The following is a 24,194-nucleotide window of genomic DNA, read 5'->3' as shown; positions in this document are numbered from 1 at the left end:
AGCAGCATGCAACTTTCTCCATGTTTCCTTTGCTCCCCTATCTCCATTTATTACTCCACAACCTATTCTTTCTTAATGTAAATACAAAATGGGGCCAGCTCCAAGGGCTGGCTCAAGGAATATTTGTTAACTGAGAAGCTTCTGGTGTTTATTTTCATTTTCTGCCATTCACGACTGATAAATGTTATAGGACAAGAGGCAATGGACAAAAGCTGGAACACAGAAAGTTCCACTTAAGGAAAAACTTCTGTTCAGGTGAGGGAACCCTGGCACAGGCTGCTCAGGGAGGTTGTGGTGTCTCCTTCTCTGAAGGCCTTCAAAACCCGCCTGGACGTGTTCCTGTGTGGCCTGATCTAGGTGGACTTGCTTTAGCAGGGAGGTTGGACTAGGTGATCTTTACAGTTCCCTTCCAACTCCTACCATTCTGTGATTCTATGATGCTATGAAACATCCAGAAAATATGACAGGAGTATAACCTAAAAACAGAAACTGGAAAGAAAGCTCAAAATACCTTCTGAATTATGATTTGTAGGCAAACACTGTAGTATTTCAAAGAGTATTTGCATATTTCTTTTAACATGTGAGATGGCAATACTGCTTAATGATAGATAAGTATAAACTGCAGCAATTAGAAATCTGTGATCATAGCAGAATCACAGAATCATTTCCTGTCATCTTGGAAAAGACCTTTAAGATCCTTCAGTCCAACTGTTTACCCAGCACTGCAACATCCACCAACAACCTTGAGGACTTCAGTTGTAACACATTGATGATCATCAACAATATAGTGTTTGTTTGTACATTATGATATCACTTGCATTAAGCAAAATGGCAAAGGAATTCTCAACTTATGCAATGTCAGTAAGTGTTTTGTTACAGTCATCGGTGCTTCCTAAGACAATGTGTGATGTATTTCCATTTTAATGTGAACTGACAAGCATAGGAAATAACAGTAGTCTCACCTGGTTTTTCTGTTCTAGCTCTTTGACTGAAGTTTGAAGTTTTTGCAGCTCCTGAAGATACACAGCTACCTCCTGAGGTCCTTTGGCAAGTTCAGCTCTTAACTGGTTAATGATAGCCTGAACAAACAGAAAAATACACATTTAAAACAAAGTTTTGCATTCACAATCCAACAAAAACAAGATGTCTAGTAGCAAAGTAAAAAGCAATGTGTATACAAATGTAAGGCTCAAGAAAAAAAATCACCTGCTAACAAATCTCAGAGCATCACCAGCTACAGAAGTACCACTGAGCACAATTTCCCAAATAAGATTCACTCATGTTCTATTTCAGAAGACAAAACTTGCCCCTAGTCCAATAGAAAATGCCAGGATGCACCCACAACCGCTGAAAACCACAATAGATTATCCATTTATCATTACCACAGTTCCAGCTCAAGGTGACACCCTCTCCCAAGTCACTGAAGTTACACAGCCAAAATGTTTGCCTCCCTGGTAAGGAAAACATACTGGAAAAGGTATCAAAAGTGTGCATGGCATCTGATGCAAACTTGTTGCATGACTTTTGGACACATCAACCCTGCAGAACAGCATAATTAGGGGAACAATACTACATCATTAAATAGGATTGGTACAAAACAGAATACATCAACCCAGTATTTGACTGCACAGTATTTGAATACAGTAATGGAAGCAAACAAGAAAAGCACTTTAGCTGGGTAACAACGGCTGCCCTAAAGCACGCTGTGTATGAATGCACTCACTTTGAACACACTATTTAAAGAAGTTTTCTTTCCTATTGTTCTCATAACAACTGATTGAAGCACAAATGTATAAATACTGAATTCAGGAATTAACTAAAGCAGAAGTAGCAGACAATAAATATACTATTTACAATCTTCCTATAGAAGAGGAAGATCAAAATTGTATGAATACATATATTTGTTAATTCTGACTTTCTGTAATGCTGTGCTTTATAAGGCTGTTTTGTTACAGACCGGTTAACTAAAACACAACTCAGCATGTGTCTTTGGCAGATAAACATTCCAAGATGTTCTCAGAAAACAGAGTATGGATGTGTCACTACTGAGAGAATATAACACAGAGAATACGCAGAAGCTTGCTAAGGACACCACTGCAGCCTTTCAAATTAGAATTGTAATGTGTATGCATAAAGATACCCTTCTCTGATTCACAATTAAATAAGCCCATTCCACATTTCATCCATAACACAGAAATATATCATGAATGAATATCCAATCCTCATATTGTAAAATTCATGATCCAATAAGCAAATAGGAATGTATCTGTTTAACAACCTCTTGAAATTATATTGATACAACAGAAATCTACTGTAAGAATAAAAAGCCTTCAAAAAATTTGTCTCAAATTTAAATGTCTCCATTAGAACGCAGAAAAAACAAAAGGGATGGATGGAAGATGGAAATAAGCAGTCATAAAAGCTATTACTAGACACACTTCCTCAAATTTGTTTTCAAATATTTGAGTGTTTTGAATGCCTTTGCTTAGGGGCAAAAAAAACCCAAAACAACTCTCAAAACAACAAAAAAACCCTCTCAAACAACAGTCCCAGCTTTATTAAATTTACCCATAATTTAATCTTCTGATCTTTTTAATTCTGTGGGCACTCAAGTTAACAATCAAGCCTAGGCTGTACTTTATGAAGATTTATCAGATACTGAAACAAATCCCAATCTGCAGAGATTAATAGAAATATGTAGCTCCCCAGCAGTGCAGCCTTCATAATGTGTTTACCGAGCAGGAGTCACTATAGTGAAAAACTAAACACGTAAGGAGCAGCTCAAAAAGAACATTAATCTGAGATATCTAGGCACCAGGGCTTCAAGTGGAATTCTGAAGTAGGGCATAAACACCCAACAAATAAAACCAATCAACCAAGGGAACAAAACAAACAGAAAAAGAAATTACTGAAATGAATACATTTAGGTGACAGTTGCAGAGCTATATTACTTTTCACATCCCTCTCTTACAGCATGTGAAAATGCTCTTATAGGGTTAAAATGATCTTTGTTATTCTTTTCACCATTGCCATAAATTTATCTTATTTAAAAGATATCTCACTTTGGAAACCAGTATTAATGTATGTATCCTCAGCCAGCCTGGCAAAATAGCCAAGGACAGCATAAGAATCACTTGGCACTTTCAGCTCTTGAGGTGGTCTTGAAGAGCAAAGTGCAGAAGAAACATGGCCAGAACTGTACCTGTTCTGCTAATGAAGGAATTTATTTCTTGTTTTCATAGAATCATAGAATGGTAGTGGTTGTAAGGGACCTCTAGAGATCATCCAGTCCAACTCCTCTGTCAAAGCAGTTCCACCTTGATCAGGTCACATAAGAACATGTCCAGGCAGGTTTTGAAGGCCTCCAGAGAAGGAGACTCCATAATCTCCCTGAGCAGCCTGTGCCAGGGCTCCCTCACCTGATCAGGAAAACGTTTTTCCTTATATTCAAGTGGAACTTCCTGTGTTACAGCTTTTGTCCATTACCTCTTGTCTTGTCATTGGAGACAACAGAAAAAAGTGCCATCTCATCCTCTTAACAAACACCTTTTACATACTTGTGTTAATGAGATTCCCTTCTTAGTCTTCTCCAGACTAAACAGCCCCAATTCCCACAACCTTTCCTCATATGAAAGATGCTTCAGTCCACTGATCATCTTGGTGGCCCTGCACTGGACTCTCTCCAAGTTCTCTGTCCCTCTTCAGCTGAGGAGCCCAGAATTGGACACAGGACTCCACACATGGCCTCACCATGGCAAAGCAGAGGGGGAGGAGAACTTCCCTCAACCTGCTGGCCACACTCTTCTTGATGCATCCCAGGATGCCATTGGCCTTCTTGGCCACTGCTTACCACGTTGTTGGTTCATGGTTAGTTAAAGTAATCAGGACTCCCAGGTCTCTCTCTGCAGAGCTGCTCTCCAGCAGGTCAATCCCCAGCCTGTACTGTGCACTTGTCTGTGTTGAACCTCATGAGGTTCCTCTCGGCCCAACTCTCAAGTCGGTTGAGATCTCATTCAATGGCAGCACAGCCTTCTGAGGAATCAGCCAGTCCTCCCAGTTTGCTGTCATCAGCAAACTTGCTGAGAGTACACTCTGTCCCCTCATCCAGGTTGTTTGTTATACCTAACATTTTTCACATTAGAATTTTTTAAGTATTCACCAGTATGACTTTTGAGTAATTTTTTATTAACAAGTGTGATCTGTCACTTCACATCAACAGAAAAGCTTTTATTTTTAACACATTTGTGCTATTGCTGCCACACCTTGGAATTAAGGAGAAAAAACAGTAACACTTCTGAGAAGAACCAGACAGCCACATTCTGTCACACTGCAGCTCAGTTGTCTCTGGTTCAGCCTACATGCTGATGATACTACACAGACATGTGATACTATTGTAATTGCTGCATTGGAGCTTATAATCTCTCCATATATCTAAGACTTCTCATGGGGACACATTGTAACAGCTAGGGGCATCATGCAGTCTTCTCCCCTATCTGTCATTACTTCCAGGAGGACTGAAAAAACCTTCTTCACTTGTTTGGTTGGGTTTTTTTTTGTCCTATTAAAGGCTGCACTTTAAAGCTACATTTTAAAATGGCTGTAGTTATGTCAATACTTGAACATGCCTAATTTGAGGGAACGGGAGCAGTTCACACTTCTGTAAGAATGTTTTAAGATGAAAGATTTTTGTTATGCCCGTGTCACTGTGTCATTTTATCTTCACACAGAAACTAAATATCCAAAACCACAAAAGAGTACAGAGACAGTATTTTGAAATGAAATTTAAATTCTGCAGCATAGTTGTGGGATCTCACAGCTAAAACTAAATTACAATTATGCAGTAACTTACACAGCCACATAACCACATTATATTCTTGACTCCAACTGTGATACTCCTCTTTCCACATCTGATGAAGCACTTGGCATACATAATTATAACTTGAAAACAATGGTAGATTCATGTTTAGTACAATACTGGACCCTTGTACAATTCCTGGAGCTCAACATATCTGTTGGGGGGGAGGCAGGAAGGGAAGCCCTGAGGAGTTTAGAATAACACCAGGCAGTACTTCTCTAAAGCTCTGCAGTCCAAATGAAGAAAAAAATAAAATGATAAAACTACAGTTCTGAAATCTAGGGCACATGAAACCCCAGAATAAAATGATGTAAAAAATCCTTCATATCAGCAGGACAGAGGATAGCAGGAGTCCTACAGAAACCCTTGGCATTCTCTCATGTAATCTGGGGAATTCTGCAAAGACTCCACTTCACTAGGAACCACAGTTCTGCGTTGACAAGTTTTGCTGGCACTGCTGCATTGGTGGGGGACAATAGAAACGGTCTCAAATATAGCTGATGGTCTTCCACGAAGACTGTTACACCGCCAAGTCATTTATTAGTAAAACTATACCAACTAATCCACCAGTGAGGCGCAACAACAAGAGAATTCTTCCACAGGTATGGATTTACCAACTCCTCAGTTCAATTAATTATATGTTAGACAAAAATCTTTTGGTGATAGTGTATTTTTACCAGGATTTCTTGCCATGATCTCTGTCAGAGATTTCCCTCACTGTCACAGTAAAGAACATTAAACAGGCCTTAGCCAGGAGTGATCTGAGACAGTTCAAAGAGCAAGGTTCCCTCTTAAAGCTCCAAGTCAGAGCCATTGCATTCCTTTTTCTCCCTCCTGTATGGAAGTGGAAGTGTTCATTGATGGAAATGTAGAGAAAAAAAAAACAAGAAAACTTAATATCTGCTATGGGAGAGGCAGTTAAGCTTTGCTTCCTAAAACACAGAGTTATCATCAAACAAAACAACAAAAAAATGGGCAAATGTTTTCAAATCTCCCATCAGCAATTTAAAACTTCTTCCACTGACACAGTCAAAGTACTTCTGAAGAAAGCAGCATATTCTGCAACTTGTCAGTGAGATCCCTTTTAAATGAGATAAATTTTAAAAGTTCAAATTCTGAAAAATATGGACAAAAATGTAAATTTATTAGAAAAACAAAACAAAAAACAAACCCTCACTAACAAAACCAAGCAACAAAAACCAACTAATATAAGAACAACAGATTTTATTTTATACTTTAGACTGCAGCAACAATGAGGAAAATTAAGGTGATGTTGCCTGGAAACTGCTTACAGGTGACATTCTGACATCTTGATCATAGAACACAGTGAGGCCTGGCAGTCACTCACTTTCTGCTCTAGTTAATAACAGGCAACACTTGGAGGCCATTATGCAGTGCAATAGGGAGTGGATGTGTGCAGAGAAGATTTGTGCCAAACAGATTTGTGCCTTCTGCACAAAACAGTCCCACAATAAATAACAGGTGTAAAAAGGCCTCCCATTTTGCAGTGATTTGACAGTAAAAACTAGAAAAAATGAAAATGAAAACCAGTTTGCAATACCCATTGAGACTTTTAAAAATCTTGTGTAAGTTGAAGAATTACATACATCCTGTAAGAATATTGAAGGTATTATTTATCCTGTATTTTATATATTTTAACACTCTAGCATCCATTTTCAGGCACATCAACTCAAACAATAATCAAAACCATCATTTTCAGTAACAACTGCTTTTATGTGCATGTATCTCAGTAAGAGAAACAAGTCTTTGCATCACACAGGCATTACTTCCTTTCACTCTCCCAGCAGAAAGCTCACAGCTCCACCAGAAGGTTTTTTTTCCCTCTGCTATTGAGCTCTTCTAATAACATTTTACACCAAGAAAAGGTTTTGCAACAAAAAGCATGGGGGCTTTTGAAAGCTAAATATTGACAGAACTATGCAATTACTGTAATGAAGAAACACGTCCATTAGATAAGTTACAAGATTCAGTTAAGAAAGAGGCTTTTTCATTACAACAAATTCGTATTTTCCATTTTCATATGAAAATCATGGCAAACACACACATCTACAGGTATGATTATTACCTCTGAGTTAGTCTGCTCTGCCTGCAAGTGCTTGCACTCATCTTTCAGCTTCTCAGATTCTCTCTCACGTTCCAGTGTCATTTTGTCCATCAGTGTCTGAACTTGGACCAGCTCCCTTTTCAGGACCGCCACATCTTCCACACCAGGTCTTTGTAGCTGAAAAGTAGAAGAGCGGCATTGAACAGCACGCTGTTATCAGATATGCTTCCATTGTTAATGTCATCTCTAAAAATCTTCCAAATTATCAATTTATACAAGGTGACATATACAGTATTACAGCTGTGGGGGGGAAGAAAAAGAAAGAGGGAAAGAGAAAAATCTCCAAAACCCCAAAAGACAGACAAGTACGTATCATTCCCAAAGGAAACGGGATTTAATGGCTGGTTGTCAGTTCTTGCCTGCTAAACTTTGAACTTGTTGATTGATTTCAACCAAATTTGACAAATAGGAAAAGGCCTCAAAGATTACATTTCTGTCATTTTTTTATATCAACAGATGGCTAGGTACAGGATGGAGAGCTTCCCTGAGAGGAAACACTTGAAGTGACAGGGAATCTGTGCAACACATTTATCTGAAGTCACAATTCTCTGAGAAGCAAGCTCTTTTGACTCCACTAGTCTACAGAATGGATTACCAGATATAATTGTCTGCAGATCTCAGGACTGAGACACATAATAAACCAGAAATACACAGATTTTTCTAACAGTACTGCCTCTATCTTCAAGAACTATTTTTAGAAAACCACATGAACAGACAGAAAAAAAAACGGGGTAGCTGAAAGAAATGTCTTGAAGGTACTGTCAAACGCATCTCATAGCAGACCCAGAGGTAAAATGTGTTGGCAATTACACCTAAAGCACCATAACATTCCTGGAAATGAAAAGCTATGGAGGGAAAGGAGAGGGAACGCAATAGTGGGCACTGAAAGCAGAGAAAGGGAGTGCTGGCATCTAGAAGATAAAAGGTACAGGAAAAGGGTAAGAATGCATGAGAAAAGACGAGAAACAACCAAACTGAGAGGAATGGATAGGTCCCACTGCTGGGCAGGGCCAACAAAGACTCATGAGCCCTTCAGGGCAGCTGACTACAGGGAAGAAGGAGAATAAACAAGTCCTACTTTCCTCCAGAGTCTAAGCAGTGGTTGAGTGGGAGAACTAGGAAGTCCCCTTCACTACTGCTTTAGAAGGGGTCCAACTGCTGAGTCACTGGGATTACTCCCTGGAGCCATAGCTGTATATAAAAGTCACTAGGAGCCAAACCCTGGAATACACACACGTTAGTATTATCAGCCAAGTGCAAGAGAGACAACATTAATATAGGAATGGTGATGACAGCTGCCGGCCTTTCAGCCACCATGCCTCTAAACAACTCTCTGAGCACTCTGATGAATGCAGCTGTTCAGCGATAGTCAGAGCATAAAACTTCATGGAAAATGGGTAATCTAAAAAGAGCCGTGCAAGTCAGCAACGGCATGCTCCAAGTACAGGCCTGCACAGCACATCTGTATGTGTAATACCCTGCAAATTTGCTGAAGGGTAGAGCATCAAACAAACAAACTATAACATAATGTAGGGTAAATGTTAATATATGTTAGAAACAACATATGTTTCCTCACAGGAAAAACATGAAATGTAGGTCAGTGAAACAGATCAGAAACAATGGTATTCTGAACTTGTTGAGCTCACAGCAAGTGGGCTGTCTCCAAGTTCAACAGAATCTGACTGCTTTAGAACTGCATTTGCAAGCACTTAAGTATATTCCTCCCTTGACTTGAAAATAACAAAAACATTAGCATGATGTGAATACCAGCTCTGTCTTTAAGTCTTCCACTGTACTTCTCTCCTTCTGCAGTTCTTGTTTCAGGTTTGTCAATTTCTGTTCTGCACCTTCCCGAAGGCTGATTTCTTCATCATACTTTGATTTAAGATCTAATAAGAAGGAGTTGGATAAATGATCACTGGCACAAGTTGGTGCACAAGTAGAGAACAGAATCAGACTTCATGTCAGTATACCTACCCACAATTTCAGTGGCCAGTTGTGCAGCTTTTTGCTCAAATAAGTCTTTCATTTGCTTAATGTTAAAATTTTCTACTTGGATCTCTTCTAGTTGCCGTTCTAATGATTCTATTTCCATAAAAAGAACAGTGTTATTTTCTGGAAGAGCTAGGACAACACAGTTACTCACACACACACACGAATCACAACCGATAATTATTAATACAAATTCACTTAACATCCAATTATCTTAGCAAAGTGAACAACTTTACTGAAGAGTTAAATATCTACAAGCATGGTGCTGGAACCTGTCACTAGTTGAGCACTCTGAGGGATTAAGTACATATTGGTTTTAACCAGCCACAATTAGCCCACAGATCACTGCCACATGCTGCTGAATTCTGAGCCCCAAATTGCAATTAAAAGTAGCTTCATCATGATCAGTCAGATGTGTTATGCACACATAAAGAAATTCTATTCCATGAGTGCCTGAGAAAAACATAAGAGCAAAAATTTTTGGTCTGTAAAATACAAAAAACCCACAAAAAAACCTCAAAAATTTAAAAAAAAAACCCCACAAAAGAATCATTGTTTTCTTTGCTATCAATAAGTATAGAAAAACACTAAATAAAACCAGCCTTGACAACTGCTATAGTTCAAATATCAACAATCACTGTCTTTTTCATCAAAAGACTTGTACTGTTGTGGTCCAAGTGCAGCACCTGGAACTTGGCCATTGTAGGATGTAAGACGTTTGTAGGATGTAGGATGCAAGAAAAAACTGTGGGATGAAAGAAGAGTTTGTTTAACACTGTAATAAAAAAGAACAGACCAAATCTGCCTTAGATCAGCTAAAGCCTTTTTTATTAATGGCCAAAAAAACAGTCAAATGAAACATGAGAAGTAAGCTACAAAGTCTATGCTCATTCAAAATGGAAATTATAAAGATAGTTCTAAGAAGAGTTCCAGAAATTATTAAAAACATGTTCAAAACTACTCACGAGAATTGCTTTCAGAGTCAGGAGAACTCCTGTCTCGCTTTTAGAAATCACAAATTTTGCACCTCTGGAACATTCTCCCAGTCTATAGCTATCAAGAGCTATCTGTCTTAAGGATTTAAACTTTTTTTTCCAGTAATTGTACCATTCCAGCTTTCTAGTTCTTTCATTTACCAAAACTGCCTTTCATAAACCTAAAAGTTACATTGGAAAAAATTTAAGCAATTCCAGAACAGTGCAGAAATTAATAGAATCAAATGTTAGCCACCTGTAGATGTAGCTGTTGTCAATCCATCAGACTTAGAATCCTTAAGAAAACAGAATAAATGCATCATTAGACGGTGGGAATGAAAATGACCGCTTCTAAAGTTTTTGTAAAAGACAGGAAAATAAAGGCTTCTGTGCTCAAATACTGCACAGCAGTACAAAAACACTTGATTTCAAACAGTTATATCTAGAAGACTAGAAAAGGCCAAGATGATTTTCCACTTCATGTGTCACTACCAGGCTTCCAGACTTGCAAGACTCCAGTAACAATCCCTTCCCCCTCCCTTTCTTCAATATTGAAATCTGCTCTAAAAACAGAGGTTACAGACATCATCAAATACATTCTGAGAAAGCATTCTGTGAGAAAGTAATTTCTGAGGTTTGCAATAATCCAGTATTTAAGTAGTTCATAGTAATAAAAGAAGCAAGAGCTTCCTTAGGGCATAATACACCACTATTTACCTTACATTGCTGTTCAGATCATCTGTGACACCACACTACTGTTCTCCAAAAGTTCTTACAAGAAAGACCCCATCATCCTTTCTCATAACAGATGAAACACCACATTCAATCTATTTTCTTTAATAAACTGAGCTTTTAGAAAGCTCGACAGAGGGAAAATCTGAACTGAACTTGCAGCAAGTAGTAAGGAAGAGTCATCATTTGGTCTGACTTTGTTCTTCAGATTTATGTAACCAGTTACATTGTGGAGAGATAACTAGCTTTGTTTTCAAGAACATGTCAATATTCAAATTATGGAACTAACTAAATCAGGCCACGTGCCTTACAAAAAAGGTATTAATCTTCAATGTCAATGCTGACGATAAACCTGCTTCAAGTATTTTAAAGCAATTACTTGCTGACGCTGCCCCTGCAATTTCTCTAATTCTTTCTTCAGCTCTTCTGAATACCACCTCTCCTCCTAGAGGAAAAAAAACAACAAAAAAAGGGAGATGGGGGAGAGAAAAATATAAGTTTGGCTGTTTAAGACAGAGGAATAGTTTGCAATTTGACACAAAGAACCAAGTGCAAGTAAAATACATTTCCAACCTTCAGTGAAGCTTGCAAGTCTTGGACTTCTTGTCGGAGCAGTGATACTTCATCTCTGAATAAATATATCCATGGAGTGGAAAAAATGAATATCCAGGGGTTATATTTTGTCAATTACATACAGGTTATAATGTGTATTCAATAAATGGAGTGATACCCGTGTACTACAGAAATCTAATTTACATAACTGTCAATAGTTAATTTTTACATCTTTTAAAACTTGGAACAAATTGGATTAATAGATACTTAAGTCACTTTGCATATCACTTGCTAAACATATTCACTGAATAAATAAACAGGAAAAAGTCTCGTGAAAACAGAAGGTAAATGTAAATAGGTGCATCAGCTCAACTACATGAGTTCAGAATGAACAGCTAAGCTGTGCACTGGGACATTTAACTGCTTTGTATGCCTCTGAAAAGGACAGGTTTATTTGTCTTCACTTCCCATTTCACATAAAGTAACACTGCTAAGAGACAGCATGCTATCTTACTCCTTTCAAAATATGCAGTTACATAATTTTTCATCCACACAGTAATTTGGTATGCCCCACACTCTCTCAGTGGTCTGGATGTTTAAAGCCTTAGGGTTTTAAATCCTGAAATTTCATGCTCAAGCCTCCAGTCATGCAAGAACACAAGTTTTAAGGCTACAACTGCAAGTGATTTATACTGCACTCTTCTAAATCACAGGTCTCCTTACAGAATTGGACAACTGCACATTCAAGGATAATGTTGCATTACTGAGATAGTCACTCTAAATCTAGAATATACGGGTCATTAAAATAATGCAAACATATCCTTTCTTATTGGTTGCACAGTGGCAACACTGAAGAGCATGCAGAATATATGTATGTGAGTGCCAATGCCAACAAATTCTCACAGTTTTATACCATAAAATTTTATTGCTGCTGTGCTGCATTATCCCCACCTCCACAGATGTTCTTTTAAATTATCTTCTACTTAGGAGGGGGAAAGAAAAAAACAAAGCAATCTATTCCTTAGCTACACTGGGAAGGAATAGATTCAATCTACACCAGCATATTACCATCAGGTCAGGGTCATCAAGCAGCAAGTGAAACAAACTCACTTGAACCAGTGAAGCAAGAACTTTAAGGTGGACCAATTCCAATGGCAAAACAAACATGTGATATTGGGAGGCTAATTTTTTTCAGAGGAATATTTTCTGCTATTTACACATTATTCTGCCTTTGTGAGACATTCACTGGAGGTCTGAAAATACAACTTTACTGAGGCAAGTGTAGCTGTAATCCAAAAGCTGGTTGTGGGTGAAAAAGAGAGCAGCTGTCTCACTAGTATGGTTAAGTAAATCAGCTAATATTTACACCTAAGATTTTAAATAAAATCTCAGGCAGGTGAAACAATTAACTATATCAAAGTTGGGCTGAACATACACCAGACTGGGAATACCAACACATTTAAGATGCTCTGGTCTTCATAGCAGACAAAAGGTTTTGAACAGTACAAAATTAGTTTGTAGTAGAGGAGAACAAGGGTGGAGAAGGGGAAGACAGTTTGTAATGTAAGGACCCTTCTATAGTAGCTGCCTTGACAGTTTTTCTGGACAGTTTTAAGATAAAACCTAAATTCTGTTTAACTGACCAGTGAAAAATGAAGGGGAGAGGAAGAGCAAAGTGTAACACTGTACTTGTAGACACTGTAGACACTCTACACAATTGTAGACACTGTACTTTTGTTTTTCTTACTGCCATCCTAATCTCCCTTTCTCCTAGGGCTGCTAGAATCCCTTCTTCTCTCAGCACATCTGAGCCTCACCACCTGGCAAATCCTTACTACCTTTCCCCTATGTTCCTCTCCATTCCCCACCTCTAATGCCAGTGCCTCCATCCACTGAGTGCCAACAGCTTTGCTGAATCACACTGGGTGGAGTGACATGATTTATTCTTGGCTCTTGGCATAGTAGTTTATTGAGTAGTAAGAGGACACAACCTAATTCATAGTATCTAGCTTTCTCTAATGACTAAATAAGGAATTTCACCTCGAAGTCTCGGTCATGTGAATTACATGTAAGTTTTACTCCTAGATGGCTAACAGAGAGGCTCCCTGCTGCAGGCTGTGATATTTCTTTAACACAGTATTCCAAGTCTTGGAAAAACATGTTTATGTTGAATGGAAGTTTTTTCAAGCAAGCATGCAACTCAGAAACATTAAAGAATGCTACACTGATAGGAAGATACAGCTCATGTGTTACACAACAGCTCTCACCAGACTACCTCCAATCCATACAAACTCCCCAACCTTGTCCACTTTTTCAATCACATGAGAGAAAACAAAACCACTTGTCCTTAAACTGTCAAGAGCCAGGAAAAAAAAATGTTAAATTTCATCAGTCAACATCTGGTTGACATTGGAAACTTGCAGGCATAAAAATAAATATTTCATAAACTATATAAACAATATAGTTAAGACCAATAATTCTCCCATGTGAATGCTACTGTTTTACCAAGACTATAGTTTCCGGTCTAAGTTATATCACTCTAAAAAGGCTTAAATCAGAGAGAGAAGAAATATTAATTCTTGAATAAACATGCACACAGGAAATCCAATGTTAACTCTACTAGTACCCTATCACTTTGCTACACTTTGCCGTCGCAGCAGCTGGGAGAGAAGGCAGCTATCCACAAAGGCGAGCCCATGCATGCATGAAGATACAACCTCTGCTAATGGTGGCTCCTATTGGCTTGCCAGCCCTGCACAATAATGTGGAGATATGGATCTTCATTAAGGTAACAACTGAAATATGCTACCTTTAACACTTTTTTTCTCACTGAAGAACCCCCCTCTCTTGAGTTAGTTACATAAATACATGTATTTCTGTCAGTGTAATTATTTGGGGGTCAGTGCTTCTATTAGTAACAAAACATTTGAACCATTTCATTCCCAGCACCATCAGAAGCCAGGTCCCTTAGCAGGTAACCACTCACAGGGCCAAGCAGTGGGTACCCCTGCTGAATGAGGCCACAGGCAGCTGCCAGCTCTGCCACTGCTGTCTACAAACCAAGGGAATGTGGGGGAGTGTGACAAAGCAGCAGTGGAGACTGTCACTAACAACAGACCAAAATAAGCATTGAACAGAAAAAAAACTAGCAAGAAGTAAAAGGAAACCTACATACATTTTACCCTTAAGAAAAAGCTTCAAAAATCAAAATAGGCAGATTCTTCTAGAGAAACCTTTACATTATCAGTTCCTGCTACTTACTGCTACTCTCAAAAATAAAACAACTTTATATGTTTCCCAGGAATTTAATGATATAGTTTTTACCAAACAGTTAAATAAAACTAATTAGAGAATATTTCTAAAGATCGGCATGGAGTTTCTATAATTCAGAAGAATTAGTGACAGAAATTTCTCAGATTTGCAAAGAACTAGGCAATACAGAAACCTTTTTAGGCAAATGCTGAAGCTGTAATTACTCAGTAAGTACTCTAACTACCCACAGACAAAATGAGGTTTCTTCTCTATCTTCAAGTTTGTCTTCCCCCACTATCAAAAGGTGAATTTTCATCTCTATGCCAGAAATTAAAAGGAATCAGTATTTTTTCTGCCACACTCCTAAAAATCATTCCACTCTGCAATATTGCATTGCCAACTGCATGAGAAACAGGTGACTTTATTAAAAATATAAACACATATCTGATTTATATTTATTGTCAGATCAATATTAGCCAATGTAAGTCTCAAGCTATTTTTTAACTGCAGTTGAAAATGGGGCATGAACATTTAAATACACGACTATATAATTAAGTGTTCAAATTAATACAGCCTTCAGTGTAATTAGAAGCAGCTCAACATTGACACAAAAGCACATGCACAAATGAGTACTGTTGCACCTTTCTGGTGACAGATGACCTTCCCCTCCATGAGTTGAATCAATGCCAGAATTATGAACTGCTTCATAGTGCTTGAACAGCTCTTCAGCTGATCCATGAGACTTCATACAGAGTGGACAAATAAAGCCCTATAAAAAAAAGAGGGAAAAAAATTAGATGAGAAGTAGAATTTGATTTTTTTGCATCTTATTTTTACACAGAATTGCAAATTTTCTTTGCGCACCTATAAGGTAGAAAATATAATTGTTAAGATTCCTACTAATTATTTCATGCTCTGAGGACAGTTTTGGCAATTAAATAGTTAGAAAATACCTACAAAAGTCACATTCCATTATTCAGTGGGGTATTTTTCCCCAATAGCATCACATACTAGCAACAAAACCGTTATTTAGAAAATAAGAAATCATTTCAGAAGGACTGCTCTGCAATTTCTTCCTCTCCACTCCAAGAGAAGATTTTCCATACAACTTTTCATAAAATCAGATTCTTCTTCCAAAGAGGATGTAGGTTGTTGAGTTTGGTCTTAAAAAAAGGAGATGCAAAAATCCACTCTAAAGCATGAGTAATCATATACTCATTACAACAATATTTAGGCTACTCATTTTAATATGACCCAGAAGATTAAAAACTACATTTTACCTTGCATATAATTAATTGGCAAATGTAAATCTGAGAAATACTACCTCAAGAAAGGTCAAGAAGGCCAATGGCATCCTGGCATGTATTAGAAGGGCTGTGGGCAGGACGTCAAGAGAGGTTCTCCTTCCCCTCTACTCTGCCCTCGTGAGACCACATCTGGAATATTGTGCCCAGTTCTAGGCCCCTCACTTCAGGAAGGACAGAGAGCTGCTGGAGAGAGTTCAGTGCAGGGCCATCAAGATGATGGAGTGGAGTGGAGCATCTCCCTTATGATGAAAGGCTGAGGAAGCTGGGGCTCTTTAGCATGGAGAAGAGGAGACTGAGGGCTGACTTCATTAGTGTTTACAAATACATAAAGGGTGGGTGTTAAGAGGATGAAGCTAGGCTGTTCTCAATGATGTCCACTGATAGGACAAGGGACAATGGGTATAAGCTGGAACATAAGAGGTTCCAAAGAAATGTAAGGAAGAATTTCTTTACTGTGAGAGTGACAGAGCACTGGAACAGGCTGCCCAGATGGGTTGTTGAGTCTCCTTCTCTGGTGACATTCAAAACCCAGCTGGATGAGTGACCTACTTTAGATGATCCTGCTGTTGGACTAGAGGGTCTTCCAAGGTCCCTTCCAACCCTTAAGATTCTGTGTGATTCTGTGATTATCACACTTCATAGAACATATGCTCCTGTACAATTTCTGAAGGACATATTAAGAGTTTTGACACTCCTTTTCTTCTCTTAACTTTGCATCTGGATGTTACAAGACAAGCCCCAAAACTTAAAATACTAGCACAAAATCAACACACTGAATGTGTATGTTGATACAATAGCACTCATTTTCTAACTTGATGTGCATAGTATTTTGTTTCAGCAGTCACTAAGCAGTACAATCATATACCTACATTGATTTAACCCAGAAGAACAATCAATATCAGCTGCTAAAACATCGCTGGAGATCCAGACCACCGAACAGGGACTTTGCAATTGCAATTACTTGTTGAGTCTTTCAGAAATAACTAAATACAGTTGCTTGACAAACCCACCACATTTCATACTGAAGACTAATTTTGGCACAACTAGATCAAATTAAACAGTATACTCCTTAAGCAGACAATGGGCACTCACCCTTAACAACCATTTATTTATTTCTAGAATTGCTCAGCACAGTTTCACTCCAAATTAAACCAAGTTAACTCCTTTGTACATCTGCTTGTCAAAATAGGTACAGAAAACTGGTTAAACTACTAGGTTCCCTGTAGCACTTACCTGATACAATTAGCATATAATTATATGATGGCAGTGACAGTAGGTCTGAGCAAAAGAACCAGAGGGAAATTCCTGGCAAATAACAAAGGCAATGAACTATAGGTGAAGTTAAAAAGTAAGGCATTTATCCTTCCTAGTAGGTGAAAACACTCCCTCTTATACAGTCATGTTGCAAGAGCATCTTTTTGGGATGTACTGTTACTAGCAGTTCTCAATGTTTAGTTTATTTTCCCCATGTTGGGAAGGTCTGCTGTTCACAGAGAAAGGCAAATGTTCTTCATAGTATCAGTAAGTGAAACTGGAAAGAAGCTGTGTAGGAAATTCTCTAGCTGCTCCTTTTGCCCTTATTTCTTCCCTTTCAAAGACCAAAGGCTGTTTCTTTGCTTAGTTTTTTTCACTTTTTTTTTTTTTTGTGGTTGCAGTTTATTCTGTGTAAAGAGTGGCTCTGGTGAAGAGGAAAGAATAGATTATATGTACAATTACCCAACAGGACAGTAATCAATCATTTGTCTCCACTACGAGGCAAAGCCAGGCCAAGATTTCCCAGGCAGCAGATCTAAAGGCAATGACTGCAAAGACAACAGGCCAGAGGCAGAGGAAAGCTGCCAAGCCAAGTGAACATGCTGCAGCCAAGAGCCCGTGGGGCTGACAGGAGTTCTGGGGAGGCAGGCATGCTGTCACTGGCAGAGGCGGGGAAGCATGGACAAAACCTCCTCTTTATGGTAGAAACCACCATGTTGCATGGACAAGAGTAAAAAGTGCATCACTTTCCAGCTCCAGCTTCTCCACTGGCACTTCCATCACCACGGCTGGCCTTGCTTTTGATGGACCTTGTGCTGCTGGACTCAGAGCCGCATTACAGCACTCACACACACTCACTCTAAGGCAACAGTTCCTCCAGGTCTGATACACAAGCTCTAACAGAGCAATATGTCACACTTCTGGAAGGTGGAGACACACATTCTTTACAGATGCAGCAAGCATAAGAGCAATATTCCTGTGCGCAGGTGGGGCAGGCAGGAGCACAGGCTCCTGCAGCTGCAGACACCACAGGCCACTCACATCTCAGAGCCTTAAACTGCATAAACCCAGGACTCAGTTGCATCACTTAGGCTGATGATACTCAGGTGTCATCTCTGCTGTCAGCAGCAATAATTCAGTACTCTTTAGAGTCGGAAAATTGGAGCCATCAGGATCTTCCTGGGCACCAGACAGTAAAAGATAGAAATGTACAGGTTTCCTTGGCCTGCAACTATTAGCCCCAGGTGACAAACTTGTTTGGGGATTGGGGTTGGTGGATTTCACTTTATTCTTTAAAAAAATAAAAATTAAAAATACAGACATAAAAATCTCTCGGCATCATACTGAATTTTAAGAACATTTGCAAAAGTGTATTTTACCAATCTAAAAAGTGTGATAAGTAGGACAAGGGAAAGAAACTGATGATCTGAGATGCCAACATCTTGTAAGCTTTGTTCTTACTTTTGTGATAAATTTATATAAGTGGCAAGATATTCCTATGCTGGGACCATGCCTGTCCTGGGTAAAGAGGAGATTGTGCAGCTACAGCCAGGAGATGTAACACTGTTCACTGCAACTTGGGGGAGCTGAGGTGTCTTTTCCAGTTAAGTCTGCACTTGGCTCCCTTAACTAACAGCTTTCTTTACAGATGCAGCAAGCATGAGAGCAATATTTTTGTATTTGAAGAAGTAAGCCACCATATAAAACATGCACAGTTACACTTTTCAAAAGGCTGTACTTGCCAAGAGGGTAGGTTTCATTTTAAAATGCATTTAGGAGTTACTCTGCATAAAGTACAGCCACAGAGAAGTGAACAGTAATTCATATTCTTCATTTAGTTACAGCAAAGACAACACTTACAGCCCCTACAGTACTGCACCCGAAGTGATAACTCCCTAATTGATGTTTCTAATTGGGTTTTTAACTTTGCTTTACACAGGGAGAAGACAGACCAAAAGAAATTAAAGGATGATTAGTTGGGTTTTGTTCTAATAAACACAGAATGTTTAAATCAGTAAATGACAATTTATTGAATCCAAAGCATTTTGCAGCTGCCTGACAGTTAATGGAAAATAAAAACAAAACCACAACCACCATATGCACATGCACAAGTTTTTATCAGAAAAGAGTTCTTAAGACCACCACAGATTTTATGGAACAAGACAGATCAAGAACAGTAAAAAAGCATAGGAGCCCAAACCAAAATCCCATGTACATGCACAAATAAGCCACCAGAAGTCAGCACACACAATTTATAGCTCCATCAGTCAAGGCATTCCAATTAGTGAGACACACTAAACTTTACATCCCAGTTCCCTGGTACCAAGGCAAATGTTCATCTTTCAGATGGACACATGTGAGCCATGTCTTGCACCCAGCACCTCCACAGCACCAGGCCTTTCACAGTGGGACAGATCTTCCTCAGTGCAAAGACCCGAAAACAGTTCAGTTTCACTCAGAGCAGAACAGAAACTGCTACATTCAAGTTTTGCAGGAAATTGCCTTGCCTCAGTTTGAACCACAATGACAAGTTTCACCCAAGAGCTTGGACTCCATGGAAGTACCAGAGGCTTCTTTACTTGCCTTTCTTGAGATAGACTTATAAATAAGCATGTAGAAGAAAATTTGTAGTTAAGATGTACTTTCAGGCCTGATAAAGTTAAAGTTCTTGGTGCTCTCTCTTCAAAGGCACATAAGGTAAATGATTCCTTTTAGCAACATTAATATTTGTGTGCATCATGAATATAGTATTCTTTAGCTTCTGTAGCATTTTCTTGAAATGTGTAGTCTATTCTCCAATTGTATTTTAACAGTGCATAGAACTGAACAAGTGGTCCCACAAACTGCTCTGATTGCTCTGAGAGCCATATAGCACTAATAGCACAGAGTTCTGTTTGCTAATACAAATGGCTTCTGTGACATCTTGAATTTTTATTCCAGCAATTATGCCATGAGTCAAGCTTAAAGAACCAAGGAACTTTCCTGTTTTCCACTAAGAAGTCAATTTTATCCCACAAACACTCTTCTTGGAAAATATTTAAGTACCATGGTGAACAAAAAAAATCCAAACAACGAAATGACAAGCAAACCCGACAAAATGAAAAAAGATTAGTGAATATCCTATGATATATATGCTATAGGACAGTTTAGCCCAATCCAGTATACATTTGAACATGCTTGGCATTCATATGATCAGGCTTTAAGTTTAAATAAATCTGAGTTTCTGGGCTTCATCTTTGACCTTCCAGAAATACTGGGCCAGCACTTAAGCCTACAGCCTGTTTCCAGTGAGACATATAAACAAAAAGCAACAGCTGTGATTCAAGCCCAGAGCTGGAACACCTTCCAGTCATGACCTACATTTCCCATGTCTCACAATCCAGACTTACATTGACAACTCTTTTTTCACAGTTGTATCGGTATAATAAGCTGGATGCTGTGAATAAAGTCCAACATTTCTAAAGAACAAAAGTAAGTTCAAGAGCTGCATGCCACATTCACATGCTCAGAGGCAAAGCTTTTTTGGAGCTGATTTTAGGTTTTTTATGTCATGAATATTCAGGAAAATTCTAAATTCGCCATTCACAATTTTTCACTGCAGGTGAACCTCCACAGTCTTCTCTGATACAAGACACACACACCAGCATTTAAACCGCAAACCTAATCTAAAACTCAGATATTCTCCAGTTACACTGCGACTTAAAGACTGAAACATTTTACATGGCAAGGGGTTACGAAGTGTATATACTTAGGGCCAGAGGACAGAAACATAATAATGATTCAGCGCCAAAAGAACACATCAAGTGTTTTCTAGGTTTTATTTCCCAAATATATGTTGAAGCAATTAACTGAATCCTCAGGAAGTTCTCAGAGGCAGATTAAAGTGTCTGTCTAGACAGCAAGACCAAGACCACATTTCATAATTTATTTCAGAAGTCTTACACACCAATTAAAAAAGCTGAAGAACTGTCTTTATATATTGTTAAAAGGAAAATACATTTGACTTTTTTTCCATGCCTTACACCAGAAAAAGCCTTTTCCTCTGTGTTTATACAAACAGCAAGATGACTGTGGCTTCCTCAGTTAACATGTCTAATAATCAGAAAAGTAGGTAAAAAGGTCACGTTTTATATAATTAAGACCTGCAGCTCATTTCAATTTTACAAGTATTTAACTTTCTGGATAAAAACAAAAACATTTTCTCACTACAGTTTATTTTAAATCAGACTGTAGACTTGATGTTTTCCCAGAAAAAAAAGCTGGATTCTCCCCAAGAAGAATAGAACCAACATAATTTCTAGTTCAGTTGTCTTCTGGTTTTATTACTATTTATGAGTAAGACTACAACCCTGTCACAACCTACAAGACTACAATTTCGTGACGAATTAGAAATTTGAATCCAGTGGATTCTCTGTTTCTTGCAGAAAAGTTGTATGACACAGACAAGTCAAATCAAGTCAGTATCTCTAATTCTTCATTCCCTTAGTACTGTTCAAATGGTGCAGCAAATTACGTAGTAATAAAGCTCAACCAATTATTTTTGTTCCTGTGCAAAGCAGGCAAGTATAGCTGAGATGAAAACAGTTACTGTAACCTAATTTGAGAACCACTGAAAGACCAGACAAAGAAAATAAAATACCAGCATAAAAGCACTGACATGATATTCTATGCAAAACCAGTCCAAAGGCATTGTCATGAGTTTGTGTGGAGCAGATTTTTGCTTGGCAACAGTGGGAGGAAGCTGCAGTGCTGTCTCAGTAAGCAGTTCTGGAAACTTCCCTCAGCTCCAAGGTGGACCCCTCTCCAGTCCAGCTGGGCCAACCTGGTGCCTCTGCAATCGTTATTTAAAAAGAGAAATCTGAGCTGGAAGAGGAGATGGGGGAGTGGTAGAAGATGAAGGTGACCATGCAGATCCTCTGCAACCCATGGTGAGAACACAGGCTGCATCCCTGCAACCCATGGAGGGCAATGGCAGGAGTGAGAGCCACCAGCAGCTCTGTGTTGAGTGCACCCAGACAAGCAGGAGACTGTGTGAGGAGGCAGCCATGGTGCAGGCCATGCTGGAGAGCCTGTGGGCCGCAGAGCAGATCCACACAGGAGGCGGAGAGGAGCTGCAGTCCTCAGCATGAACGCACATCAGAACAGCCCATGCAGGGCTGCCTGACCTGTGAGCGACCCCAGCAAGGACCTCTGAGGACTCCCCCTGCCCTGAGGTGAGACAAGCAGCAGGAGCCATCAGGAAAGGACTGACTGAAACTCCCATTCCCTGCCCCCTTGAGCTGTTCACAGGGGCAAGGAGGTAAAGACACCTGGATCTCTCTGAGCCTGGGAAGAGGGGAGGGGTGGAGAGAAGATGGTCTTAAAGGGCTAGTTGTACTCTTCATCATTGTACCACTCTGTATCGTTTTCTGTTTGCTATGTTTTGGGGTTTTATGTTTTTGGTTGGTGGTGGATTAAATAAAATTCTGGTTTTTTTCCCCAAGTATAGCAGTCTCTGTCTGTTCTGCCTGGGGACTTTAAGTCACCAATTGAGCCCTCCCTGTCCTTAGGACACTCCAAATGCCCTAGGTACTTATGGCTGACTGTGGTCCTTTGTTCCCAGATGAGCCTGAATCAGGACAGGCATCCACAAAAACAGAAGATTAAATCAATTGCATCTACAATAAGAAACAAGTAAGGGAAAAAAACCACCATAATGACTGAGGTCTTTCCAAAGAAAAAAAAATTATAGTGTAGGCAATTCTGCTATGAAAAGCCCAGTCAGAAAACATCAGGGGTCATATCTTGATTGTATTACCTAAGAAAAAAATATTTTCCAAACAGCTGGAAAGTCTTGAAGAATACCCTCCCAAAAAAAAGGTTTTAAAATTGCCTTAGATTTAGCCTAGTTGTAGATAAAACAATAGATATTAACAGCCACTATATACTAAACATTGCAGGAGTACGACACAGTGATTTCTTTTGATCCCTCCAGAAAATCTGGGAAGTCTGAATCTAAGCCTCTCTACGTGATTCACTATTTAGATGTCCTAAATGTCCAAAAGAGACAGTCAGGAAATGCTTGACACGGTTTAGAAACGTATCATTCTTTTAGGAAAAAGAAAATAAAGCAGAAGAACCTAGACAGCTTTTGTTAGTGACATCACTGTATATAAGAAAGTTGAGAAACAATGTGTCCCTGTTTGGGAACATGGTGATGCCTGTGACTTCCATAAGTCATTTATTCGGCTGAGATGGCTATATATGGAGAGACGCTAGTCAACATTTTGATGGTTATCCCTGCAGCTGAAAAAGCCTTTGTGTTTTAAAGTAAGGTTTTATCTGTGCTTAGGGGACAGAGGAAAGTATTTCAAAGTATGTCCTATCTCCATGTTCAAGGAGAATTATAGAATCATAGAGTCATAGAATGGTAGGGGTTGGAAGGGACCCCCAGAGACCATCTAGTCCAAACCCTCTGCCGAAGCAGGTCCACCTGGATCAGGTCACACAGGAACGCATTCAGGCGGGTCTTGAAGACCTCCAAGGAAGGAGACTCCACAATCCCTCTGGGCAGCCTGTGCCACTGCTCCCTCATGTGAACAGGAAAATAGTTTTTCCCTATGTTTAAATGGAACTTTTTGTGTTCCAACTTCTTCCCATTACCCCTTGTCCTATTGCTAGGTACAACAGAAAAAAGTGATGTCCCAACCTCCTGACACCCACCATTTAGATATCTACAAATATTAATGAGATTCCCCCCTCAGTTTCCTCCAGACTAAACAGTCCCAGTTCCCACAGCCTTTCCTCATAAGGAAGATGCTCCAGTCGACTGATCATCCCCCTGGCCCTGCGATGGACTCTCTCCAGCACTTCCCTGTCCCTCTTGAGCTGAGGAGCCCAGAACTGGACATAGCACTCCAGATGAGGCCTCACCAGGGCAGAGTAGAGGTAGAGTAGAACCTCCCTCGACCTGCTGGCCACACTATTCTTGATGCATCCCAGGATGCCAGGATTCCCAGAATGCACTGGGAAGAAAAAAATAAGTTGGGAGCTTTTTCAGCATCGTTTTCAACAAAATGTATTTGAACTTTTCACAATAGTATTCACGAGCAGTAGAAAGCCAAACACCAGTTTAAGTAAGCCTAATTCACTAGTGTTGCATATGTCTGCTA

General features: G+C 39.2%; 1 protein-coding gene across 4 annotated transcripts in view; it reads right to left on the bottom strand.

The window, feature by feature from the left end:
• Positions 1 to 24,194, bottom strand: part of EEA1 (early endosome antigen 1) — a 78,730-nt gene that overhangs the window by 41,042 nt on the left and 13,494 nt on the right. For 3 of the 4 annotated variants that reach the window (XM_062015685.1, XM_062015706.1, XM_062015695.1), the window contains 8 exons: positions 15,124 to 15,251; positions 11,252 to 11,306; positions 11,058 to 11,123; positions 10,203 to 10,242; positions 8,958 to 9,065; positions 8,748 to 8,869; positions 6,942 to 7,097; positions 963 to 1,079 (listed from right to left, as the gene is read on the bottom strand). In XM_062015685.1, the coding sequence (XP_061871669.1) occupies positions 963 to 1,079; positions 6,942 to 7,097; positions 8,748 to 8,869; positions 8,958 to 9,065; positions 10,203 to 10,242; positions 11,058 to 11,123; positions 11,252 to 11,306; positions 15,124 to 15,251 (792 nt within the window). Of the gene's footprint in view, positions 1 to 962; positions 1,080 to 6,941; positions 7,098 to 8,747; positions 8,870 to 8,957; positions 9,066 to 10,202; positions 10,243 to 11,057; positions 11,124 to 11,251; positions 11,307 to 15,123; positions 15,252 to 24,194 lie in introns of those variants that run through there. The other variant, XM_062015714.1, reaches the window with a different exon arrangement.

Source organism: Colius striatus, chromosome 1, assembly GCF_028858725.1.
Source record: "Colius striatus isolate bColStr4 chromosome 1, bColStr4.1.hap1, whole genome shotgun sequence".
Taxonomy (NCBI): domain Eukaryota; kingdom Metazoa; phylum Chordata; class Aves; order Coliiformes; family Coliidae; genus Colius; species Colius striatus.
This window is presented reverse-complemented; position numbering and strand designations above follow the sequence as displayed.